Consider the following 20606-nt stretch of genomic DNA (forward strand, 5'->3'; position numbering starts at 1 on the left):
CCATTATCTAACTTTTGGGTTAATTTTTTAAAAAAATAAAATAAAATTGTTTCACTCTTTTATTTTGACTGTGAATTGGTGAAGTTTATTTTCCTTTATTGTAAATTATTGATAATCTACATAAGACAAATATATATTTCGATATTTTATAATCATGAAATTAAAAAATGAATTATTATTTATATGTTATGTAAAGAAATATTCTTTAATGAGCAGCGAAAATACACTTTCATGTTATTATTGTTATGTATAAGATTATGATAAAAAGTTAGTAATGATCAATTAATTATCTTTTTTACCTTTCACAGTGGATTCATATTTAGTACTATTGCTTGATTGGGTTGTAAATGAGCAATCAATTTTCCTTAGCTCGACAAGAAACATGAAACATATAATCAATGGCTGTTGGATTCTTATTAAAACAAACAAGCATTAAATGAATTCACAAGAAAATTCTGCTCTTCCATACCAGACAGAATGGAATTAATATTTTTTCAAAAAAAAAAACATCCAATTGGATTTTTTTTTACCCAAATAAGTCAACAAAACACCTCTTCAACCAAATACATACATTAAAGATTAATTTTTTTCACGTTGAACAATGCATTGCATCCAAGATTCTAAAAAGCGTGATGCACGTCAAAGCGTGGAGGTCAAGTTTCAAGCTTTTCAAGCTTAAGCGATCTTAGAACGAGCTTAAGCGTGAAAAAACGTTTTTAATTTTTACTATAATTTTAATTATTTTAAGACAAACATTAAATAAAATGTTAGATTAACCATAAATATATGATTTAATAGATAATTCAACTTCCAAACTATAAATATACATATTTATAAAAATGTTTTTATTTTAAAAAAACAAATGAAATCTTTCATTCTAAAAAGCGGCCGTTTAATCGAGTTTAAGCGTATTAAAACTTAAGCGAGATTAAGCGTCGCTTAAAAAAGCTTTTTAGAACATTGATTGTGTCACATGAATAACAACGCGACCCCCGAACCGAACTTACCCTACAAATTATTTCATGCTCTGCTTCCAGCAAATTTTTACCAAGATTTTAAACAGAATAAGCAAGCATCCACATCAGGAAATTCATAATATGCACTTGTTCCAAAAAAATAGTTGTAGTTTTCATTATTCTCATGTGTCGACAGCACAGTAAATGAAAACAGAATGTTGAGCGGGAAATTAAACAACTTGCATGATGCACCTTCACCACAAGACTCGTGTTACACACGCTTCAAAATGGATCAAGAATCCATAATCAATGAGGTTTTGGACACAAAAATGACTTTAAAAAGAAGACAATATTTAATTAAAAGTTGCTTTTTTAAGAATTAAAGCAGTACAACATGTGGCTTGCATGCTACATTGCGAACGTCTAGTGACATGCAGCTGCCTCGATACAACAGCAATTATATCTTACAACTCCTATTACATGGATTTGGAAACAGGGTCCAGAAATCTTGAATGCTTTGCTTCACATTCTTTTTATCTTCTTTTTTCTGTGAGTCTTTAATTCGAGTACTTACCAACTCCCTTTGATCTTTACTTTAGTTTTGGCAGAGATTTTGGGAAGAACAAGGCAGTTTAAATTTACTCAGGCATCCAGATAATGTAATACTAGGAACAGGTTATAATAATAATGATAATATGTAAATATATGGACATTCTTGGAAACACAGATTAGAGATTTAATGAGGGCTTCCAACAGCATCCACAAAAACTCTGTTCAATTTCATTTGCCGTTCTTGAGCTCTGCTTTTCTTGAAAATGGGATGATTGCTTGCAGGAGAAATGAATGATGATGCTGCAGCTGACAATGAATTGTCATTTGGGCTACTTGGGATGAAAAATGAATCCATTGCACCACCTGGGCTGCTTGAGATGTGGCAAAACTTGCGCTTTTGTGTCATGTTTTTGCCATTTAAACCACTGCTGCAAAGTGTTTGTTGAATGGCCTCATAACATTCATCCACTTCCTCCTGATGAAATGAGAAGAAAATATATATATATATATATATATTTTTAATCTGCAGGAAATATTTATGACATGCACTATACTCTGTAGACCATGGTTTGACCGACAGTGAAAATTTGGATATAAATGGGAGTAACAAGTGTAGCTGGCAAAAAGATGGGACTAGATTATTGCGCATGGAAAGAAAAATTTTTTTTGATGATTGAATATCTAGGCTTTTACTGAGGTTATGCTCCAAATACATCATTCCATATTCAATGAGAGATATTAATACTATACCCGATAGAAGGAAAGAAAAAAAAAGCTGGTGGTAATGGATAGAGTCTGAGGAATTTTGCTATTTGCAAATTGCAATAATGTGTAGCTTTTTTCAAGCCTTTAATGCAATAAAATATGGAAACAGAGCATTTCATCAAATTGAGAGATGTCACCATGACTGTTCTTGAGAACCATACCTTGTTGATTTTGAGGACTTTAAGGAGCTGGTTTTTGTAGCCAACGGCATTGCATTGCCCAACTTGATGAATAACATGAATCATGGTGGCAGTAGCCAAAACAGACGGCAGATAATGTAGGAATCTTGAATCTTAGAGGAAACAAAACCAGAAGACATGGAATCAGAACCAGAGTTTTGTTTTGTCATAAAAATCGGATCTTTATCAAATTGGAACGAATCATTGCAATCCATACCGGAGATGACAGAGAGGAGTATATTTTCACAGAGCCTGAGGAATTCCCAGTGGATGTATCTCTTCAAACCAAGCCTCCTCACAATGTGATCAAGAAATGAAAGTGGGGTCACGGGATTCATCCTCCATTCGAGAGATGAAAGCACCAAAATCTCCATTCTTTGAATGGTCTTCGCCTCGAACACGTACTTGGTACACTCCACCTATTTCCCAAGAACACCAAAGCATGTACATGTTCTCGATTTCAGAAAAGAAACAATCTTACAAAATGTGATGTCAAAAAATGTTATGTAATGCTACGTACTTGAAGGTCTACAAGAAGAGGGACACGAGTTTCTTCAACTTTAGCAGCCAAAGAGAGGCAAGTAACAGCTGCAAGCTGGATCATCCATGGCTTATCTCTCATCAAACTCAGACCAGAAAGAAACCTGTCCAGATAATTGACTGCAAGAACAGCAGTCATGGCTGAAAACCCAAAAAAAGAATTGGTCCTCAGAAGCCATTCCACTGCCTCTTTTCTAGCCAGAGAAAGCGAAAAGCCGGCAGTGTTGGATTTGATACAAGTTTCTTTCTCTTTACAGAAAAGGGATTGGAGCTCCTCATCATCCCAAAACAAATCTTGCTCCAACACCAATGTGGAACAAAGGGAACCATTTTCTCCACTGAAACAGTAGTTGTTAGATGTAATTTCGCTCCCTTCTCCTTCATCACAATAAAGGGTAGTATCAAAGAAAGAATCTTGTGCATTTTCATTTGTAGACATTTCTTGTGAGAAGAAGGGGGTCTCTGTTTTCTTGTGCTCATTATGGTGGAAAAGAAGAGGAAAGTAAAGTAGAAGGCATTTTGTAAATTTGAATGAGAAATGGGATTGGGCTCTCCAAAGTAGAGGGGATAGAGGGGGGGTAGATTTTATCAGAGTGTGTGTCACGCTTGTCCTTTGTTTATTCATAAACATGGTAATGCTTGCTCTCCTACTGCCACTCATTCATTCGAGAATTTGCCTACTTTTCTTTTCTTTTCTTTCTTTGCTCTAAATCTCTGACTTAAGACTCTTGACTTCACCACAATTCAGAACCGTCGATTCGACACCCCTATCATTTATTTACCCTTTGATTCAATTGGGATTTTAAAGAAAATCATATATGTATACACATTTGCATTGTGTGTAACTTTCATTATATTACATTACATGTAGCATAACTCGATTTTAAAACTATATATAATGGGATGATTCTGTTAGTTCGATGGAATCCGGATATCTCCACAATGGTATGATATTGTTCACTTTGGGCACAAGCGGCAAGCCCTCATGGTTTTATTTTTGGGAACCCACTCAAAAGGCCTCATACCAATGAAGATATCATTTCATATATTAATCCATCATCTTTCTTTTAATTTTTCAATGTGGGACTTTGGTTGACAATTCCTAACAATCCTCCCCTCAAACGAAGTCCCACCAGGCCTCCCCTCAATCCGTCTCTCCAATCGAGCCTACTTACCTTCAATGCATTGCAGCACACGCCTTACATGAATTACCGGGAGCGTCCCTCGAGACCTTTTTTAACGGATCTTAATCGGGGACCTCAAACTTCTTCTCCTTGAGTTTTCGAGGATTCTACCCACATTGGCTCGATCAGATAATGACTTTGTTCCCACAGACGGCGCCATTTGTTAGTTCGATGGAATCCGAATATCTCCACAATGGTATGATATTGTCCACTTTGAGCACAAGCGGCAAGCCCTCATGGTTTTATTTTTGGGAACCCACCCAAAAGGCCTAATACCAATGGAGATATCATTCCATATATTAATCCATGATCTTTCTTTTAATTTTTCAATGTGGGACTTTGGTTGACAATTCCTAACAATCTTTGTTCCCACAGACGGCGCCATTTGTTAGGAATCAATCCGAAATTTGATTATCGATAATTCACCACGCAAACAAACTTACAGATAAGAACAATAATCAATCCCAGAACAGATGGAAGCTGGCCGCAACGATAAGAACAGAAAATAAAATTCTTCAGAATATATTGAGAGAAGAAAAGAGAGATTTCGGAGGGGAAACAAAGCGAAGATTGTGACGGGAAGAATTCAAGGCTTTAACTCTTGAATTGAGTCTGTATCTAGCTTTGAGAGTTTTTCGTTGCCCATCTCTGTAATAAGCTCTGTTCTTGAGCTTGGATTGTTCTGTTGGTGATTAATAAAAGTGTGTGTTGCTTTCTCGTGGATGTAGGCATATTCTTTGCCGAACCACGTAAATACTTGCTTCGTTTATTTGCTTTCGCGTGAATTGGGTGATTGATCTGTGTGCGTTGGATTCATCTGTTCTGGGATTGATTATTGTTCTTATCTGTAAGTTTGTTTGCGTGGTGAATTATCGATAACCAAATTTCGGATTGATTCCTAACAGATTCTATGCTAGAGTATTTTTCCTACGAGATGATGAGACAACATCTAGCTTAAAAACAAATGTCTAGCGTTTGTTACAATTGATGAAAATGAGATTAGTAGTCAAGACTTTTTATTCAACTAAATTTCACCTCATGGCTCGTTATGTCATTTCATACGGGTTGGATGAGACACTATACCTAGCCCATGTATGAGAGCACGATTGACTTGATATTGGTGGAATTTTAGGACTATAACTATGTTGTTTACAATTGTTTGCAATTGACACGAGCATGTAGGATATTATATAATAGTAAACATAATAATACAATAAAATTAATATCATACAAAACAACCTATTATTCATTTTTATATATTTTATATATTACTTTCATCCGTATCTTTTTGTATTTTTATCACATTGTAAACGTCTTTCATTCATCGTATCCATAACACCATCATACGGTATCTGAAAAAATTTAACTTAACATACCTGTCAGCTCCTTTAATCAGTTTACATTTTTTAAACAAAAAAATATTTAATAATTCATGCAATTGTGTGATATGGATTACAAGTATTACGACAAATAATGGAAACGAGTCGAGACATGGAGATAGGAAAACCATCAAGTTTCTTAAATGTGATTGATCAAATGATATAAAAATTATAGCATCTAAAAATATTGCGGAAATCGACAAACTGAATGTGAGAATGTCTAATATGGGACACTCAAACATCACCTTTATTTTTCTTTAGAAAAAAAATGCACTTGATAAATATAAAATCAAATCCAGTCCTAAAAGCACCAACAAATTCATCCAATCTTGCAAATAGCTATGAAGACAAAATCCAAAACCAAGCAGACAACGATTGAACAAATTCATAATTCCATTTTCATTTTATTCGAATTCGAAATGTAATGCTTCATTTATAGAATTTTTAACCTTTTAATTAAAGTTTAGTTGGTTTTTTCGAAACGACAATGATAAACATCTTCGTCTAATTTATCATATTTTTACAATAATTCATGTTCTCATGAATTGTAAACAGAATTATTGATGGAAGAAATAATTGACACTGATAGCATAAAGCTAAAAACATCATGACTATTTACAGTATTGTTATCAAACGTTTGGTTTCAATATACATTCACGGTTTCGATTATTTTCGAATTATAGTAAAGCTCAAGTAAAATGCGAAGTAATGCAAATATGTTAATCTTATTCTTCGCGTTAAATGATGTCTAATATACACTATTTGTATGTGTAACAACCATTTTCATGTTGTAAGAAAAGTTTTGAAATGGGATAGGTATGTTATCGAAAAAGTAAAAAATTATAGTATGTTTTATCGATTATCTATGATTAGACACAATATTTGTCAGCAACAAAAGATAGTGTACCAAAATATATGGAAAAAATATCGATAACTGCTCATTTGATATCAAAATCTCAAATTTGAGATGAGAAATCGAGTTTGACACTCAATTATAATAATCTATCCCAAACTCAAAATATATAATGTAACCACACACACCAATCAGGGTCCCCCGGAGCTACCTCATATGGAAATGCGCCATTGCTCCAATTTTCACAAAAATGGTATTGCAAAATAACCAACCAAAAAAAAAAGTTGCAGTCAATTTTATTTTATTTTTTATAAAAATTGATCCTAATTATATTATCAATAATTTTGAAATCAATATATTTAGTTGTACTAGATTGTTCAAAGAATAAAAATAAGGAAAAATTATTTTTTTGGTCCTGTATGTTTATCACTTTGCTATTTCAGTCCTTTATATTTTCAGATTTCAGTTTTAGTCCGCTATCTTTATTGTTTTGGCAATTTTAGTCCTTTTTCCAACGTGGCGCTGATGTGGTACAAATTCAGTGCTGATGTGGAGCTGACGTGTACAGTGCCACGTAAGCATTTTTGAATAAAAAGGACCAAAATTGCCAAAAATAAGAACATGCAGGACTAAAACTGAAATGTGAAAACATAGAGGACCAAAATCACAAAGTGACCAACATATAGGACTAAATTTGCAATTTTCCCTAAAAATAAACTTGCAACTTACTTCTGTACCAAAAAAAATGTTTGCTACGTAAAACCAACATTCTGGTTCTATTACTCAAGGACAATTATCGAATTACAACATTAAAACAACAAATATTTTTATTAATAGGAAATACATTAAAACCTTTTTTATAAACAAATTAACGAAATAAAAAAACAAAACAAGAGTAAATTTGCTTTAAATCTCCAAACCTAAACATAACTTTACATTTAGTCTCGAAAAAAATATATATTTGAGCTCTCTGATCCATAGCAAAATGTTTCAGCACTAGCAAAATGTTTCAGCACTACCTGGGCCCACATGTTTTTTCTCGAATGAAATTCGGTACAAAACATTGAAAATATAGTACTGATATATGATATTTGAACATAAATTATTTCAAATTTAGTACAAGTATACGTTTTTTGAGTACTCAAATATGTATATAAGTGTTAATATTAATTTCATATTTGTTTTTTTTAATTAAACAACGGTACAAAATATTGAAAATATGGTATTAATATAAGATATTTGTGAAACATATAGACCTTCTTAAAACTTAAATGCAGAATTTTTTTTAAATAAAAACAATACATATATATATGCCCATACATATAGGTATAAAATTTAGAAATAATACTAACAAATAAATTCTTTTAATAATAACTTAAATAAATAAAAATCTTGAAACACACAATATTAATAAAAATCCGTAACCCAAAAATTCAAACTCATGCATGCGAAAATAAACATAAATAAAACTTTGAAATATGTTTTAAAAACCCTAATAAAGTATCTCAAAATAATAATAACTCTTCCATGCGACGGTCACGGGGCCACTGCCATGCTTGCTCATACATCCTCGTCACCGGTAGGAGCTACAAATGAATTATCGTACTCACCTGCACCATATAAGCATAGTGAGCCTAGGGGCTCAACATGTCTAAACCTTTGTAACAAGGGTTAAAATAATGCATCACATAATCATACTAATACATATAATCATCATGAATATGCATGCATGCTCGTAAAATAATGCACCATGAATTCTTGTCAGCCATAATTATGATTATCATACATACATCATAACTAATCATACATAGCATAATTTGAGCATGTCATAATCATAAAAACTGTGTAGGTCATATCCATGAGTGTGGCTCGTAATCATGAGCGATTGATCAGTCTAAGAACCATCGTACGTGGCGATGGATAAATCCACCTCTATGCTGGTAGTAAACTACCTCTGTGCCAGTGATAAAACTACTTCTATGCCGGTAGTAGAACTACCTCTGTGCCGGTGGTAAACCACCTCTGTGCTGCCACATCACTTCAATTTTCATAAAAATATTTTTCATGTTCAATTCTTAATCATAAACACATCATAAAATATTTCATGTATGCATGCACTTAAAATATGTTCGTAATATATATTTAATTAATTTTAATAATAAATATACTTATACTTAAAATAAACTTCATGCATAAAAAGAATCAAATATATATTCCGGACTTAGTTAATTTTTATGGGTTGGTCAGACTGCTGGTCCCTTAGACTTAAACCCATAAATTCTAAGACTGACCCAATAATTCAACTTAAGCCCATTAACTTACATTTAAGCCCAAATAATTTATTCAATCCCAATATGACATACATGGCCCAATAACAAAACTCAAGCCCACTAAATACTTAGTCTTGCCCAATGGCCCAAAAACCTAAAGACTGGCCCAATAATTTCAATGGGCCCCAAGGCTCATAAAAATTAATAGACTCACTTAAATAATTACTAAAGTCCAATAACTTAATTCACATGTGGCCCAATTAATTAATTGAACTAGCCTTGGCCCATTTACATCCCAACTTAATAATTAACTTAAAAATAAAAATACTCGAGCCCAACTAATACAACCCAGACCCGGACCCGGACCCGAATAACATGACCCATGACCCAACGGACCTGACCCGTACCCAAAACACCAAGCCCGGCCCGCCTAAAGCCTAGACACAACCTTAGCCTTTCTTTCCTTAATCCTAACTCACGGCATCCCTGAGCGACTTTGGAAAAACTGACCGTGCCGCCTACTCTCGCAACCTTTGGCCGTGAAACCACTGCCCATACTTAGCCAATATCCAGAAGGTTCTAACACAACAAATTTTACCTCAAACGGAGCTCTGTAGAAGGAGAAGGAACCAAAAAAATCTACCCCTTGTTTCTGCTCACGCGCAGAACGCAACCAAAAACTTCAGGCCGTTCGACCGCCCATCTCCGGCAACCACTGGCCAGAGCACCACCTTTAATATCTTCCCCAAGGTCTTGGGGTTCTAATCCCACTGGAATCAACCAAAAAAATGCCCTGTGAACCGAGAACGAGCCAATCTCCCAACGATGCGCAATCTGCGCGATCTGCTGCACCCAACTTCTTTGGCTTCGGTTCCGGCCCTTCTTGGCACAAACCCCCCACCTCACCCGATCCTACAGAACCTAGGACACGATCCTAACCACAGCCAACAGCCTGGACCCGAGCCACATGAGAAAAACGTGATCAAACCTTGAAGAAAATAAGAAAACTCATGCACGTGAAGGAGTCTATGAGATTTTTCAAAAGAAGTTCAGTAAATATCATGTCAAATTCATATAGTCTGATGAAAACGTGAGTAGTAGCTTATATGGTGGTAAAAAAAAGGAATTAAACATGTCTTGTTAATTATAACGAATATTTATGCATATACGAGGCTTCGGGACGACGAACGGGCCAAGAACTTGAATAATCCTTGAAGAACTCGACTAAGGAGGCTGTTATCTGCTGAAAAACGTGAGGGAGGAGGTGGAGGAGATGGGGTTGGCGGCTGATGGGGTTTGAGCGTACGGTAGTGAGAGATTTTGGGTGTAATTTTGGGTAGATTAGGATAATAACTAATATAATTTATTTAAAAAGATAATATACCATAAATTTAAAATTTTAAACTCTTAAAATGCCTACCAATTTGATAAATAGACCAAAATCCCGAAATAATAAATAGCCTATTTTTAAAAATTAATAAAAGTCATTAAAATGACTTATTTTGGCTAAAAATCAATCCTTAAATAAATATATAATTAAATACTAAAATTTTCTTTACAAACTACCATAAAATATTATTTTTTTAAGGCTCATAAAATCTCATAAAATATTTTTGGCTCAAAAGTTGATATCTCATCCGTCCACGGTCCCGTCTACGCGATCAAATCACTAAAATTCTCAAAAATTTAGAAATTCTAAAATTACGGGTTAAATGCTAAAATAAATTTAAATCATGCATATAATTCACATAATAACACATAAATGTCATTTAACCCAAATATAAATTTTTAAATAATTATTTTCCCTAATTATGCATGCAAATTTACGTATTAAAATTTTCGGGTGTTACAATTTGAGTATCAATGTTTTTAGATCTGTTACTAATATATGATTATTGAGTATTCAAATATCCGTTGTAAGAGTTGATATAAATAATGTTGCTCAAATTTTGCACCTAAAATTTTATCTTTTGTATCAGATTTAAACTAGTTACTACTCAAATATTATATATTACTACCATATTTTCAATGTTTTGTATCGATTTTTACCGGTAAAAAAACATGTGGGCCAAGGGAGTGCAAAAATATTTTTGTGTGGATCAAGAAGTTCAAAAAAAAAATTATCTGAAAGAGACTGAATGCAAAAATATGTTATGGTTTGTGGATTTAAAGAAAACTTATCCGCAAAACAAACGAATTTAGATAATAAAAAAAGAATGTTGTTGGACTCATTTCAATATTTTTGAATAAAAATTACAAGATAGCTAATTATTTAAGGAAAATTTGTAGCTTTTACAGGCTGGATGAGAAGTACAAAAAGGATAGTCTAGCAGAAGTTGGAATTTTGAAAAGAACAAGTCTCTGCCTTTGATGGATACATATAAGAATGACAACTGATACATTAAAATAATTTGACTTTGATTGAGTACTTAATTATGCGGTGACAATAAAATTGGCAAAGCATGAAAAACTATGTTAATTCCAAGAATTTTCAGACACATGAAAAAAAAAGGGTACTCGATCCAATAATTTAAACAAAGACGATCACATGTGTTGATTTTGTGAAATGTAATGGGTGTCTTATTATATCACATTTATGAAAAAAATTATTTTTTGTGTCAAAAATATTAATTTTAATTTTAAATATGACTCTGATCGACTTATGGCATATACATCGGTAAAATCGTCTAATAAAAAACCTAATCCACAAATTAAAAACATGTAAATCTTTCAAATGACACCCTAAATTTCCTCATGATCATACTGCTCAAACATATGGAATCATGAAATTCAAAAGGAGCAATGATCATGCTCTAAAGGCTAAAAAGGGAAATGAAGATACTTATTGCAACCAATTGTACTTTACCCCTCTGTTGGAGTAAGAACAACTCAAAATAACAAGGATAGTGGAACACCGAAAGCAGCATTAATATAGTGCTGCAAATGCTTACCACATTTTCTGTTTAAGAATCATAGTTATATATAAAGTTCCTATTGCATGGTACATATCAATTATGTTATGTTTCTGTTTTATCAATACATGAAATATATATACACAACTTCTTCAATATTATCATATATTGTGAGACAAAAATCTAGAATGTGTGTACGTATCCACGCATGGTATGCAGAAATGTCCGGTCATTACACAAATCAGAATATCTCATTACATCCCTTTTGCTGAAATCATTATATTATTTCGGAACAAAAACATAATCTCTTAACAAAATGTCCTTCTTGAGTGACTCTTGGTATATATATATACATTAATGTAGATAGAAGTACTCAACAATAGAAAACCATACAACACACTTGCAATTCTATTTTTTTTTACGGTTTCTTAGTTCTCGTCGAATAATAGAGTATATATATTCGATCAAAACATGTGATGTTGTGGATGAGGAGGTGGAGGATATGTACCTGACCAGAAAGTTAAAAAAAAGAACATTAGGAGTAATTTTATGGAATGATCATCAATATATATATTCTAGGCATGTATAGCTACAAATGAAAGAATGCATATATATTAGTATTACCTTGGGGATAATAATATTGAGGGTTGGGGGGTGGCGGCGGATAAGCGGCTGGTTGCTGAGGATATAAAGGCGGTGGTGGCGGATAAGCAGGCGGTTGCTGAGGATATGACGACGGTGGTGGTGGCGGATAAGCAGGTGGTTGCTGAGGATATGACGACGGTGGTGGCGGATAAGAAGCAGGTGGTTGCTGAGGATATGATGGAGTTGCATGATAAGCCGGATGATAAGGAGAAGGGTGATGATGATACAGTGGCTGTGGATAGGGAGGGGGCGGGTAAAGAGCGGCCGGATGCGGTGGTGTGGCTGCATATGATAGTGGAGCTGGTGGAGTCTTAGGCTTCTGGAAATCAGAGAAAGAAAAGGAAATATATATATATATATATATATGTTAATTAGATCACAAATAATATCAATCTTGTTTTTCAGGTAGATGATGAACTTTATGGCTTTACCTTGGCATTAGCATAATGCATTACTAATCGAACTTCTCCAGCATGCCTATATATACGAGCAAAAACATGCAGCAAACATCACAAACTTGAATAAAACGCAACAAATTCATTAGGTTTTTTTTTTTAATTATTGTAAACAAATGTAACCATTGAAAATCATCACATCAAACAACATAAAAATCCTTTTACATACATGCTCATGAATATATATATATATATATATGGATCGAAAAGTCATGAAGTCGTATATACCTGCCTTTCCTGTCCTGAAGAGGCCAGCAACTGTCGTCGTAGCCCTGAAATAAAACTCCCTGCAATAGAACCCTGAACAGACCGGCTCCATCCATCATTATGAAAACCGAAGAGCTAGCTAGCTAATATATATGTAAATCATAAGATAAATATATATTTACTTTCCGTTTCCAATAAAATCGTCAGAAGTCAATTTATTGTTATTCCAGACAGTAATATTAATCTCCAATAACCCTTCTACCAATGTAATCTCGAATTTCTCTTGAAAGGTAGGATCTCTCCCTCCTCCTGCATCAACAAAATTAATACATTAATCAACAAAACATTTATATATGTATGTATGTATGTATGTATGCATGGCTGACCATGACGAGTACGTGTACGATGCTTGGAGCAGGCATAATCCACACAAACATAGGGATCTTGCCGTGAAATCCACTCGGTGTTTCTCAACTTATTACAACCAACAACTGCATACATATATATAATATCCCAGATCGATCAATTTATAAAGGAGACAAAAAGTTAGAACTAATTAAGGAATTAAACACCAAAAACTAGATACCTGTTATCTCTAGGAGTTGACCTTGGATTAATCCATAAACAGACATTGAATCAGCTACAAGGATCGGACTGAGGCACTTTGGGTTTGGGAGGGATTCACTTCGAAACCAACTTATAGTACATGAGTACTCGCCATTTTCATTGACTAATTAATTAAACAGGGAATTAATTTGCATTTACATTTGATTTTTTTTCTAATCTACTCGCCATTTTCATTGAGTTAATTAAACGAAGAATTAATTTGCATTTACATTTGATTTTTTCTTGATCGATCGATACAAGTGGACATTTTTAGAAAATTACTTTGTAAAATAATATAATATATATTGACGAATGACTCCATTATATATTTTAGAGGTTTCGTGTGTGACATATATAGCAACATGGATAACTATGTATTTATATCAAGAAATCTAACTAGCTATCGAATGTTATAATCAATGGTATTGGTCATTATATATTGAATAAAGAATTCTATATGACCCACTTAGCCACTCGAAGGATTTTTTAGACGTTTTGTGTGCGATTTACGCAAACATAATAAATAAATATTAAAAGTCAACTTCCATTTTATAATTATAATTTTAAATAAAAAAAATATTGGCGATTCAGGAGCTCTGATTTTCTCAAGCTTGGACATGATGCGTGTAAAGTTCTACTACGCCCATTATAAAAAAGCAAAAAATTCTCTAATAACTAAGATTGAAGATTGTGCCGTGTTTAATCAGTGTGTGTACTGTGTATATATGCGCGTCTTGTGATTAGTCAATTATAATTTTTTTTCTTATTAAAAAAAATTATAATTTTTTTCTTTTCTTTTTTTTTCCCCGATGACGTTGAATCACGTTACTCGCTAGCCAAATATAACATTTAGATCAAATGTTCACGTATACGTTATAAAGTTAGATATCATCTGAGAGCGATTAGTGTATTATAATATAGTTTTAGGGGACGGTGGTTCAAAAAATTGCAAGTAAACGATTTATATTTTATTATTACTAGTACTCTGAAATACATGCGTTGCATCATGCAGGTGCACAAAATATATTTATTTTATAAATTTAAATTTATTTATAGATTAAGATAATGGGTAAAGAGATAATGGTAAACTGATAATATTATAAATTAGGATAATGAGATAGTGGAGAGAGGAGGTGAGAAGTTTTTGAATGATACATTATTTTTTGTCTCTTAATTATTGAATATGTTGAAGGAATGATAAAGGATAAATTTAAAAATCAATTAAAATGACCAAACATAGTTTCTTTACTGGATTTAGCTATTATAATATAATAATAAGGATTATTAAAAATTAAACAAGAGAGTTGAGCCAAATATAGAATCGAATGGACAAAACACTTGGAATGATCTTTTTATTTACAACAAAAGGGACGAGAAATATCAAATACGTAAGCCTTCACAATGTGTATGACGTTGATTTTTTCAACGAATCTGGTCAACTTTTTAATCGATTTCTTCCCACCAAGTGCAAATTGCAAGTGTATTTCGTTGATTTCTTTAACGATCAATCTCACAAGGCTGTGCAAATTGTAAGCCTATACAATGTATGCGTGAATAGACAGATTACCAAGAATCCCGACGAAATATAGATAAATTAATGCACTATAAAATTGAATACTTCCTCATGACTTTCCATGTCTAAATAAATGTAAAACGCAAACACTAAGATTCAAATTAACAGTTTCCCAAACGAATTCTAAACATGAAGAGATCAATATTTACAAATAACTACGTTGATGAACTTTAAGAAACGGTAATCTTCCTGCCTCCGCGAAGACGAGCCAAGTCGAGGGTGGGAGTGGCATTACTTCGTCTCAAAGGTTTCACTCCCATAGGATTATCCTTGCTCTGTAACAACACCACATCATCATCACAACATTAGTACACTAGCATATTTTTCTTGCTTATGTTCTAATCGTGCAACAAGCATGAAATACACAACCTTCAGATAACAATAGAGAGACAGTGTGATATATATAAAACAAAGTAGAATTACCATTAGACAAGTGTCGCCTTCAAGATCACAGATAGGGTAGTCATGGGGGCAGCAGCTAGAGTGGTCATCACAGCATGTAGCAGCCTCCAATGGGCAGCATCCCCAACCGAAGCAGTAGTTTCCATACTGGTACACGCAGCAACAAGTGCTGCCCTCAGGGCACGTGTAATAATCATCGCACACGGTGGGGGGTTTCACCGGTGTTGGAGGTGATGGGCCTGGGTTTGGAGGGTTCTGTCCTGATTTCAGAGGATAAGATGCTTCTATAGCTATGCCACATTTGCCTGTGGTGATATTAGCCACGTTGCGTTGAAGCCTAATGTACCCCTTCTCTCCCCAGCTTGAGCCCCATGAGTTTCTCACAATCCAGTAGTCTTCACCATTTTCCGTTCCATATCCAACGGCAACAACACCATGGTCTAGATCGGTGCCACATAGACCAGTGAACACTCCCTATATGGATCAAGAAAATAGGTAACATTCGGTAAGAAGAATCTAATTTAATATAACAGAAAGCCCACTGTACTTGTCTTCTTGATTCTTGAAATGTGCATATATCATACCGATTGGTAGAGTTGGAAAGCTCGGCCTCCAGCTTCAATGGCAACACTGACTGGTTGATTTGCCACTGCTTTCTTCAAAGACTGCTCATCGTTTTCAGGAACATCCTCATAGCTATCAATGGAGACTACCCTCGCATTTTTCTGCAAGAAGATGTGAAAATTTTCTATGAAAAATAAACTAAAAAGGTACGAAGTATTTTGTACCAAGAATATGGGTTCATTAGTCATACCCGATACTGATCACAGGTTCCATCACGAGCTCTGTAAGGGTAATCAACACTTGTATCAATGCCACCATTTTTAATGATAAATTGGAACGCATAGTCCATGAGACCACCGTTGCAGCCTTGGTTGTATGCTTTATCACAATCAACTAGCTCTTGTTCCGACAAGACTACTAGTTCTCCAGTTTCAATCTTGTTTATTCCTTCAACAGCAGCAACAGTCGAGAAAGCCCAGCAACTCCCTGAATTGGAAACCAAAGACAAAAACATGTTAAAACTTGATGAGGCAAAGCTTATAGAAGGATGGATAATTTAAAAATCGGAAAGATCATAATTCATAACGTTTTGCTCAAATTTTAACTTGTGATTGATCTTTGTCAAGAGTGAAAAGTATTGTTTCTTCCATTCTACTACTTATCCAATCTTAGTCCGCCATAACTTTTAAATCAAGACTTTGATAAATAGATAACGAAACCATCTGGAAATGTAGTGTTTAACTAAGCGAAGCCAAGAAAAACTCTCAAGTCAGTTTCTAATGTTTGTCATAAAATATACCAGATTCTGATACTTAACAAGAATCCAAACTGGGGAACAGTTCATGCTACCCTGAGGGTAGCTACCCCAACATGATCTGGACTGACCAGATTGTACAGTAGATCGAATGATTTGATCTGCTGATATGATCTGGTCCGTCCAGATTACTTTGGAGGTACTACCCTCAAGGTAGCATCTAATTTTCCAACCTGAATGATGCCAATACCAGTTTTTCAACTCCCACAAGTAGGAGCAGCTGATATTGAATTGATGGATTCACAATTACAACGGACAACACCCATAAAGAACCAAAAACCAATGGACAAAAAATTGGTCTCACAAATATGAGAGATCCAAAATCTTCAAAGCAATCGAGAATGACGATGGAAAGGACTACATTTTGGGACGGATATCTTGAAAAAATAATATTTAAACTTGATACCGCCAAGAGGAAAATACATCTGTCTGCCCAAGCAAACAATACACAGTGATCATGAGAGAAAGAACATATAGTTTTGGTGTAAATATTTCTTTAATCTACGAATTCTTTTAAAAACAAAAACTTTCAAGCATTCAATAAAAGTAAAGATTAAATATAATTTAAAAAGTTCTTGCATCAAATTTCAAAACAGAAACAAACAAAAAGCTAGTCCCTTTCGGTCGGCCCAACAAAATCAAGACTCCTGTCAAAACAACATTGACACCCATGAATGATATATTTCGTGTTTTTCAAATCAAAAATCAAAGGGAAAACATACCGCATTGACCCTGATCTTTCACCGGAGCAACGGCGCCTTTCTCTCTCCAGTCAACGGATTCCGGCAGCCCATCACCCTCCTTGAACGCGTACCGGTCACCGGCCTTCCTGTTCAACAACCGGGTCTTCCTGTCCATCCTTCCGCCGACGAACATGGCCCGGTACTCATCGTTCGTCAGATCCGCGAACCGGTTCAAGCCAAGCTTATACGAGCGGTCCTGGGAATTGTGTTCTTGGATGAATCTCAAGTTGTCCTTAAAAATCTCGAAACGTCTCTCCTTCTCGCCTATGGCGTTGTAAACTTTTCCGTGTCTCACGAGCCATGACTCGTAAAGGGACATGGCATCCTCGTCGGATCGGGTGAGACCCAGACCGTGGTCTCCGTCGTAGGTGATGATGGACATATCAAGGGCAGAAGAAAAGATGAAAAGGGAGAGGAAAACAAGACAGGACAAAAGATTGAAGGGAGAAGCCATTGCTGCGGAAAGCAGAGGAAACGAGTGCGATAATCTTTGGCGTTTGTGGATCTTTGGGAATGGGAATGGGAATGGGAATGGGGTTGTTTATAGGGTTAACTGCGAGAATATCGTGAAATTTGTCTGTCATTCAATTCTGTGGGAGATTCCATTGATACATAGGAAAGGTGGTGGGAGATTCATGGGCTTTTTCTTTTTTGTCCCTTTTTTTCAGGAATGGGCTTTTTTCTTTTTTATTAAAAAAAAAAATCAATAGGATTTATTTATTTTTTTGGAAAATTAATATTACAGATTATGAAAATATATTAGGGAAAAAGAAGTAGAGAAATTTTTTTTAAAAAAAAGAAAGAAAAAAGAAAAAAACAGTTGTGTTTTGGTGGGCGAGGAAATAGGTATTGGTGTGAGATGGAGTTTCATGCAACCAACCATGATTCACTATGTATGAAATTCACTCCTCAGTTGTTGGTTTTATGTTTGCATCTAAATAAACAAAAAAAAGATTTTAAAAAAAATACTGTTAGCAAGTTAATTTTGTTAGACTCGTCTCATGAATAAAAATATGTGAGATATTCTTACAAAAAAACATGATCGATCTCGTAAATAAATATACAGTAGTATTGAAATTATTTTTAGGAAAAGGGATGTAATCTTTCACATAAATGGGAGTGTATATAGTACACCTTGATGTTCCTTATTACACCAAGCAGGTTTTCTATTGTTTTGCTTTGCTAATTTTCGTTTTTTTTTAATTTTTGATGTATCACATAATATCACAATAATTATAGTATCTTTTTGTTAGGGTGATATCTCATGTCATTGGTTGAATACTTTAATAAGTAAGATATGAGACACATTTGTGGCCGGTCTGTTCGTGTTGGGTTCATTGAGTTGATCTACTCAACCAAATAATTTAAGTTGATTGTGTTGAAATATCATCGACTCACTTAAAAATGGTCTGGCACGTGTCATTGGGTCAAGGGTGGGCCGGGCTAGGGTTAGACCGTGGTTGAGAATATGAGTGCAAACGAACTGAACATGTTCGTGAGCTTACGAGTCCGCTCGATAAATATTTGATTTGTATTCGAGCTTATCGAACTCGAGTCGAATTCGAACATGTTCGAACTTTTTTTCGAGCCGAGCTCGAGCCAAAATTACAAAGTTCGCGAATAGTTTGCGAACCTTAATATTTAATTAATATAATATATATTATAATAAATATATATATATATATATTTCGAGCTTTTCGAACCATAATATTCGAATAGTTCACGAATAGGTTCGAATATTTCGAACCGAACTCGAACTCGAACTTCATTTCGAGCCGAGCTCGAGCCCAAATATTTGAAATTATCGAACTTCGAATCGAGCTCGAATTTGAATATACTCTTATCGAGCCGAATTCGAGCTTTAAAATTTTACAATTATTCGACTCGATTCGGTTCGTTTGCACCCCTAGTTGAGAAGGAGATTTTTTTTTTTAAAATTTTTGTATTATTGTGGTAGACATGTATTTTTGTAGTGAAACTTGTGAATTTATTTGTGTCAAATTGTTTTGTTTAAAATATATATGTATGAAATTAATAATTAACAATTTTATTGAATTTTTTAAACAAATATTTACTTATGAAGTGATAAATTCAATTAATTATAAATATTTTCTTGTATTTTTATTTGTTGGTGAACCGAGCGACTTATAACTTAAACCACAACTCACTTTAAATTAGGTTAAATTGGGATTTTTTCAATGAGCCGCCCTTCCATGTGGCGGGTTTTGTTGGACCATCCCATCTAAGAGCTCTAAGCACACTACATCGTGAGTGACCCATGAATATGTGCATACAAGAATCCAGTTGTCTCACCATCCAAGATTGTATTATATAAGGCCCATATAAATCAACCCATGACTTCTCGAGGTAAAGGCCCAACTTCCAAACTAACATCATTTATGTTTTTATTATTAGGCAATAGTCTTCCTCACCATTTCCTCAATTGTCTTATGCTATGTCCATTTTGTTGCCACACAAAATATCAAATTAGTTTGTTACCTTCAAAAAAAATTATCAAATTAACTTTGATTAAGTATTGAATTTTTTTAAAAAAATCTTGATGAATTGGACATGTGGCAACATGAAAATAAGTGTAGTGGCGTTTGAGATAGAAAACTATGACAATTATTCCTACCATAAATTTCTTACCTCATCTTGCTCACCTTTCGTTGTGGATCAATCAATTTGGGTTTGTCACATCGAATCGACTCAATATACTATAAAAAATAGTTGGTTGTGTTTTTATCAACCCATTCGAAGACAGTTTCGTAATGAGGCAGCCTCTTTAAGTTGCGGATTGGGAAGGCAGTCACAATATTTTTTAAAAAAAAATTAAAATATTTATTAATTATTAAACAATTGATTCCCCTCCTCTATCCCCAATATTGTTGATTATTTAAAAAATTATTGCAGAAAACTATCAAAGTTATTTATTTATGTGATCTTTTGGTTTATTGACATTATCATTTTTAATAATTCTTTTATTTATACATGTATACACCAAATA

At 34.1% G+C, this 20606-nt stretch overlaps 3 protein-coding genes across 3 annotated transcripts; all 3 read right to left on the reverse strand.

The window, feature by feature from the left end:
- Window positions 1-1332: 1332 nt before the first annotated feature.
- LOC140883286 (cyclin-D3-1-like) lies at window positions 1333-3564 on the reverse strand. Its single transcript, XM_073289702.1, has 4 exons — window positions 2973-3564; window positions 2670-2871; window positions 2435-2565; window positions 1333-1983 (listed from the first exon to the last, which is right to left on the reverse strand). The coding sequence occupies exons 1-4, from the start codon at window positions 3429-3431 to the stop codon at window positions 1693-1695; spliced, it is 1083 nt and encodes a 360-aa protein (XP_073145803.1). The 5' UTR covers window positions 3432-3564; the 3' UTR covers window positions 1333-1692.
- Window positions 3565-11794: 8230 nt separating this feature from the next.
- LOC140884527 (uncharacterized) lies at window positions 11795-13673 on the reverse strand. Its single transcript, XM_073291304.1, has 7 exons — window positions 13484-13673; window positions 13284-13388; window positions 13080-13206; window positions 12919-12990; window positions 12667-12712; window positions 12215-12554; window positions 11795-12098 (listed from the first exon to the last, which is right to left on the reverse strand). The coding sequence occupies exons 1-7, from the start codon at window positions 13527-13529 to the stop codon at window positions 12055-12057; spliced, it is 780 nt and encodes a 259-aa protein (XP_073147405.1). The 5' UTR covers window positions 13530-13673; the 3' UTR covers window positions 11795-12054.
- Window positions 13674-15093: 1420 nt separating this feature from the next.
- Window positions 15094-18185, reverse strand: LOC140881022 (cysteine proteinase mucunain-like). Its single transcript, XM_073285971.1, has 5 exons — window positions 17579-18185; window positions 16293-16528; window positions 16063-16203; window positions 15500-15952; window positions 15094-15351 (listed from the first exon to the last, which is right to left on the reverse strand). Exons 1-5 carry the CDS (start codon window positions 18051-18053, stop codon window positions 15247-15249), a joined length of 1410 nt encoding a protein of 469 aa, XP_073142072.1. The 5' UTR covers window positions 18054-18185; the 3' UTR covers window positions 15094-15246.
- Between the last annotated feature and the right edge of the window lie 2421 nt (window positions 18186-20606).

The sequence above is a fragment of the Henckelia pumila genome, chromosome 2 (genome assembly GCF_033568475.1).
Source record: "Henckelia pumila isolate YLH828 chromosome 2, ASM3356847v2, whole genome shotgun sequence".
NCBI lineage: Eukaryota > Viridiplantae > Streptophyta > Magnoliopsida > Lamiales > Gesneriaceae > Henckelia > Henckelia pumila.

Coding starts and splice junctions, on each gene's coding strand:
- LOC140883286 (XM_073289702.1), bottom strand. CDS start 3,431: ATGTCTACAAATGAAAATGCACAAGATTCTTTCTTTGATACTACCCTT. Junction 2,872..2,972: donor CTCTTCTTGTAGACCTTCAA/GTACGTAGCATT, acceptor CTTGGGAAATAG/GTGGAGTGTACCAAGTACGT. Junction 1,984..2,434: donor AAGTCCTCAAAATCAACAAG/GTATGGTTCTCA, acceptor TCATTTCATCAG/GAGGAAGTGGATGAATGTTA.
- LOC140884527 (XM_073291304.1), bottom strand. CDS start 13,529: ATGTCTGTTTATGGATTAATCCAAGGTCAACTCCTAGAGATAACAG. Junction 12,713..12,918: donor CTTCAGGACAGGAAAGGCAG/GTATATACGACT, acceptor TCGTATATATAG/GCATGCTGGAGAAGTTCGAT. Junction 12,555..12,666: donor TGCATTATGCTAATGCCAAG/GTAAAGCCATAA, acceptor TCTGATTTCCAG/AAGCCTAAGACTCCACCAGC.
- LOC140881022 (XM_073285971.1), bottom strand. CDS start 18,053: ATGGCTTCTCCCTTCAATCTTTTGTCCTGTCTTGTTTTCCTCTCCCTT. Junction 16,529..17,578: donor GAAAGATCAGGGTCAATGCG/GTATGTTTTCCC, acceptor TTTCCAATTCAG/GGAGTTGCTGGGCTTTCTCG. Junction 15,953..16,062: donor CTTTCCAACTCTACCAATCG/GTATGATATATG, acceptor TGATCCATATAG/GGAGTGTTCACTGGTCTATG.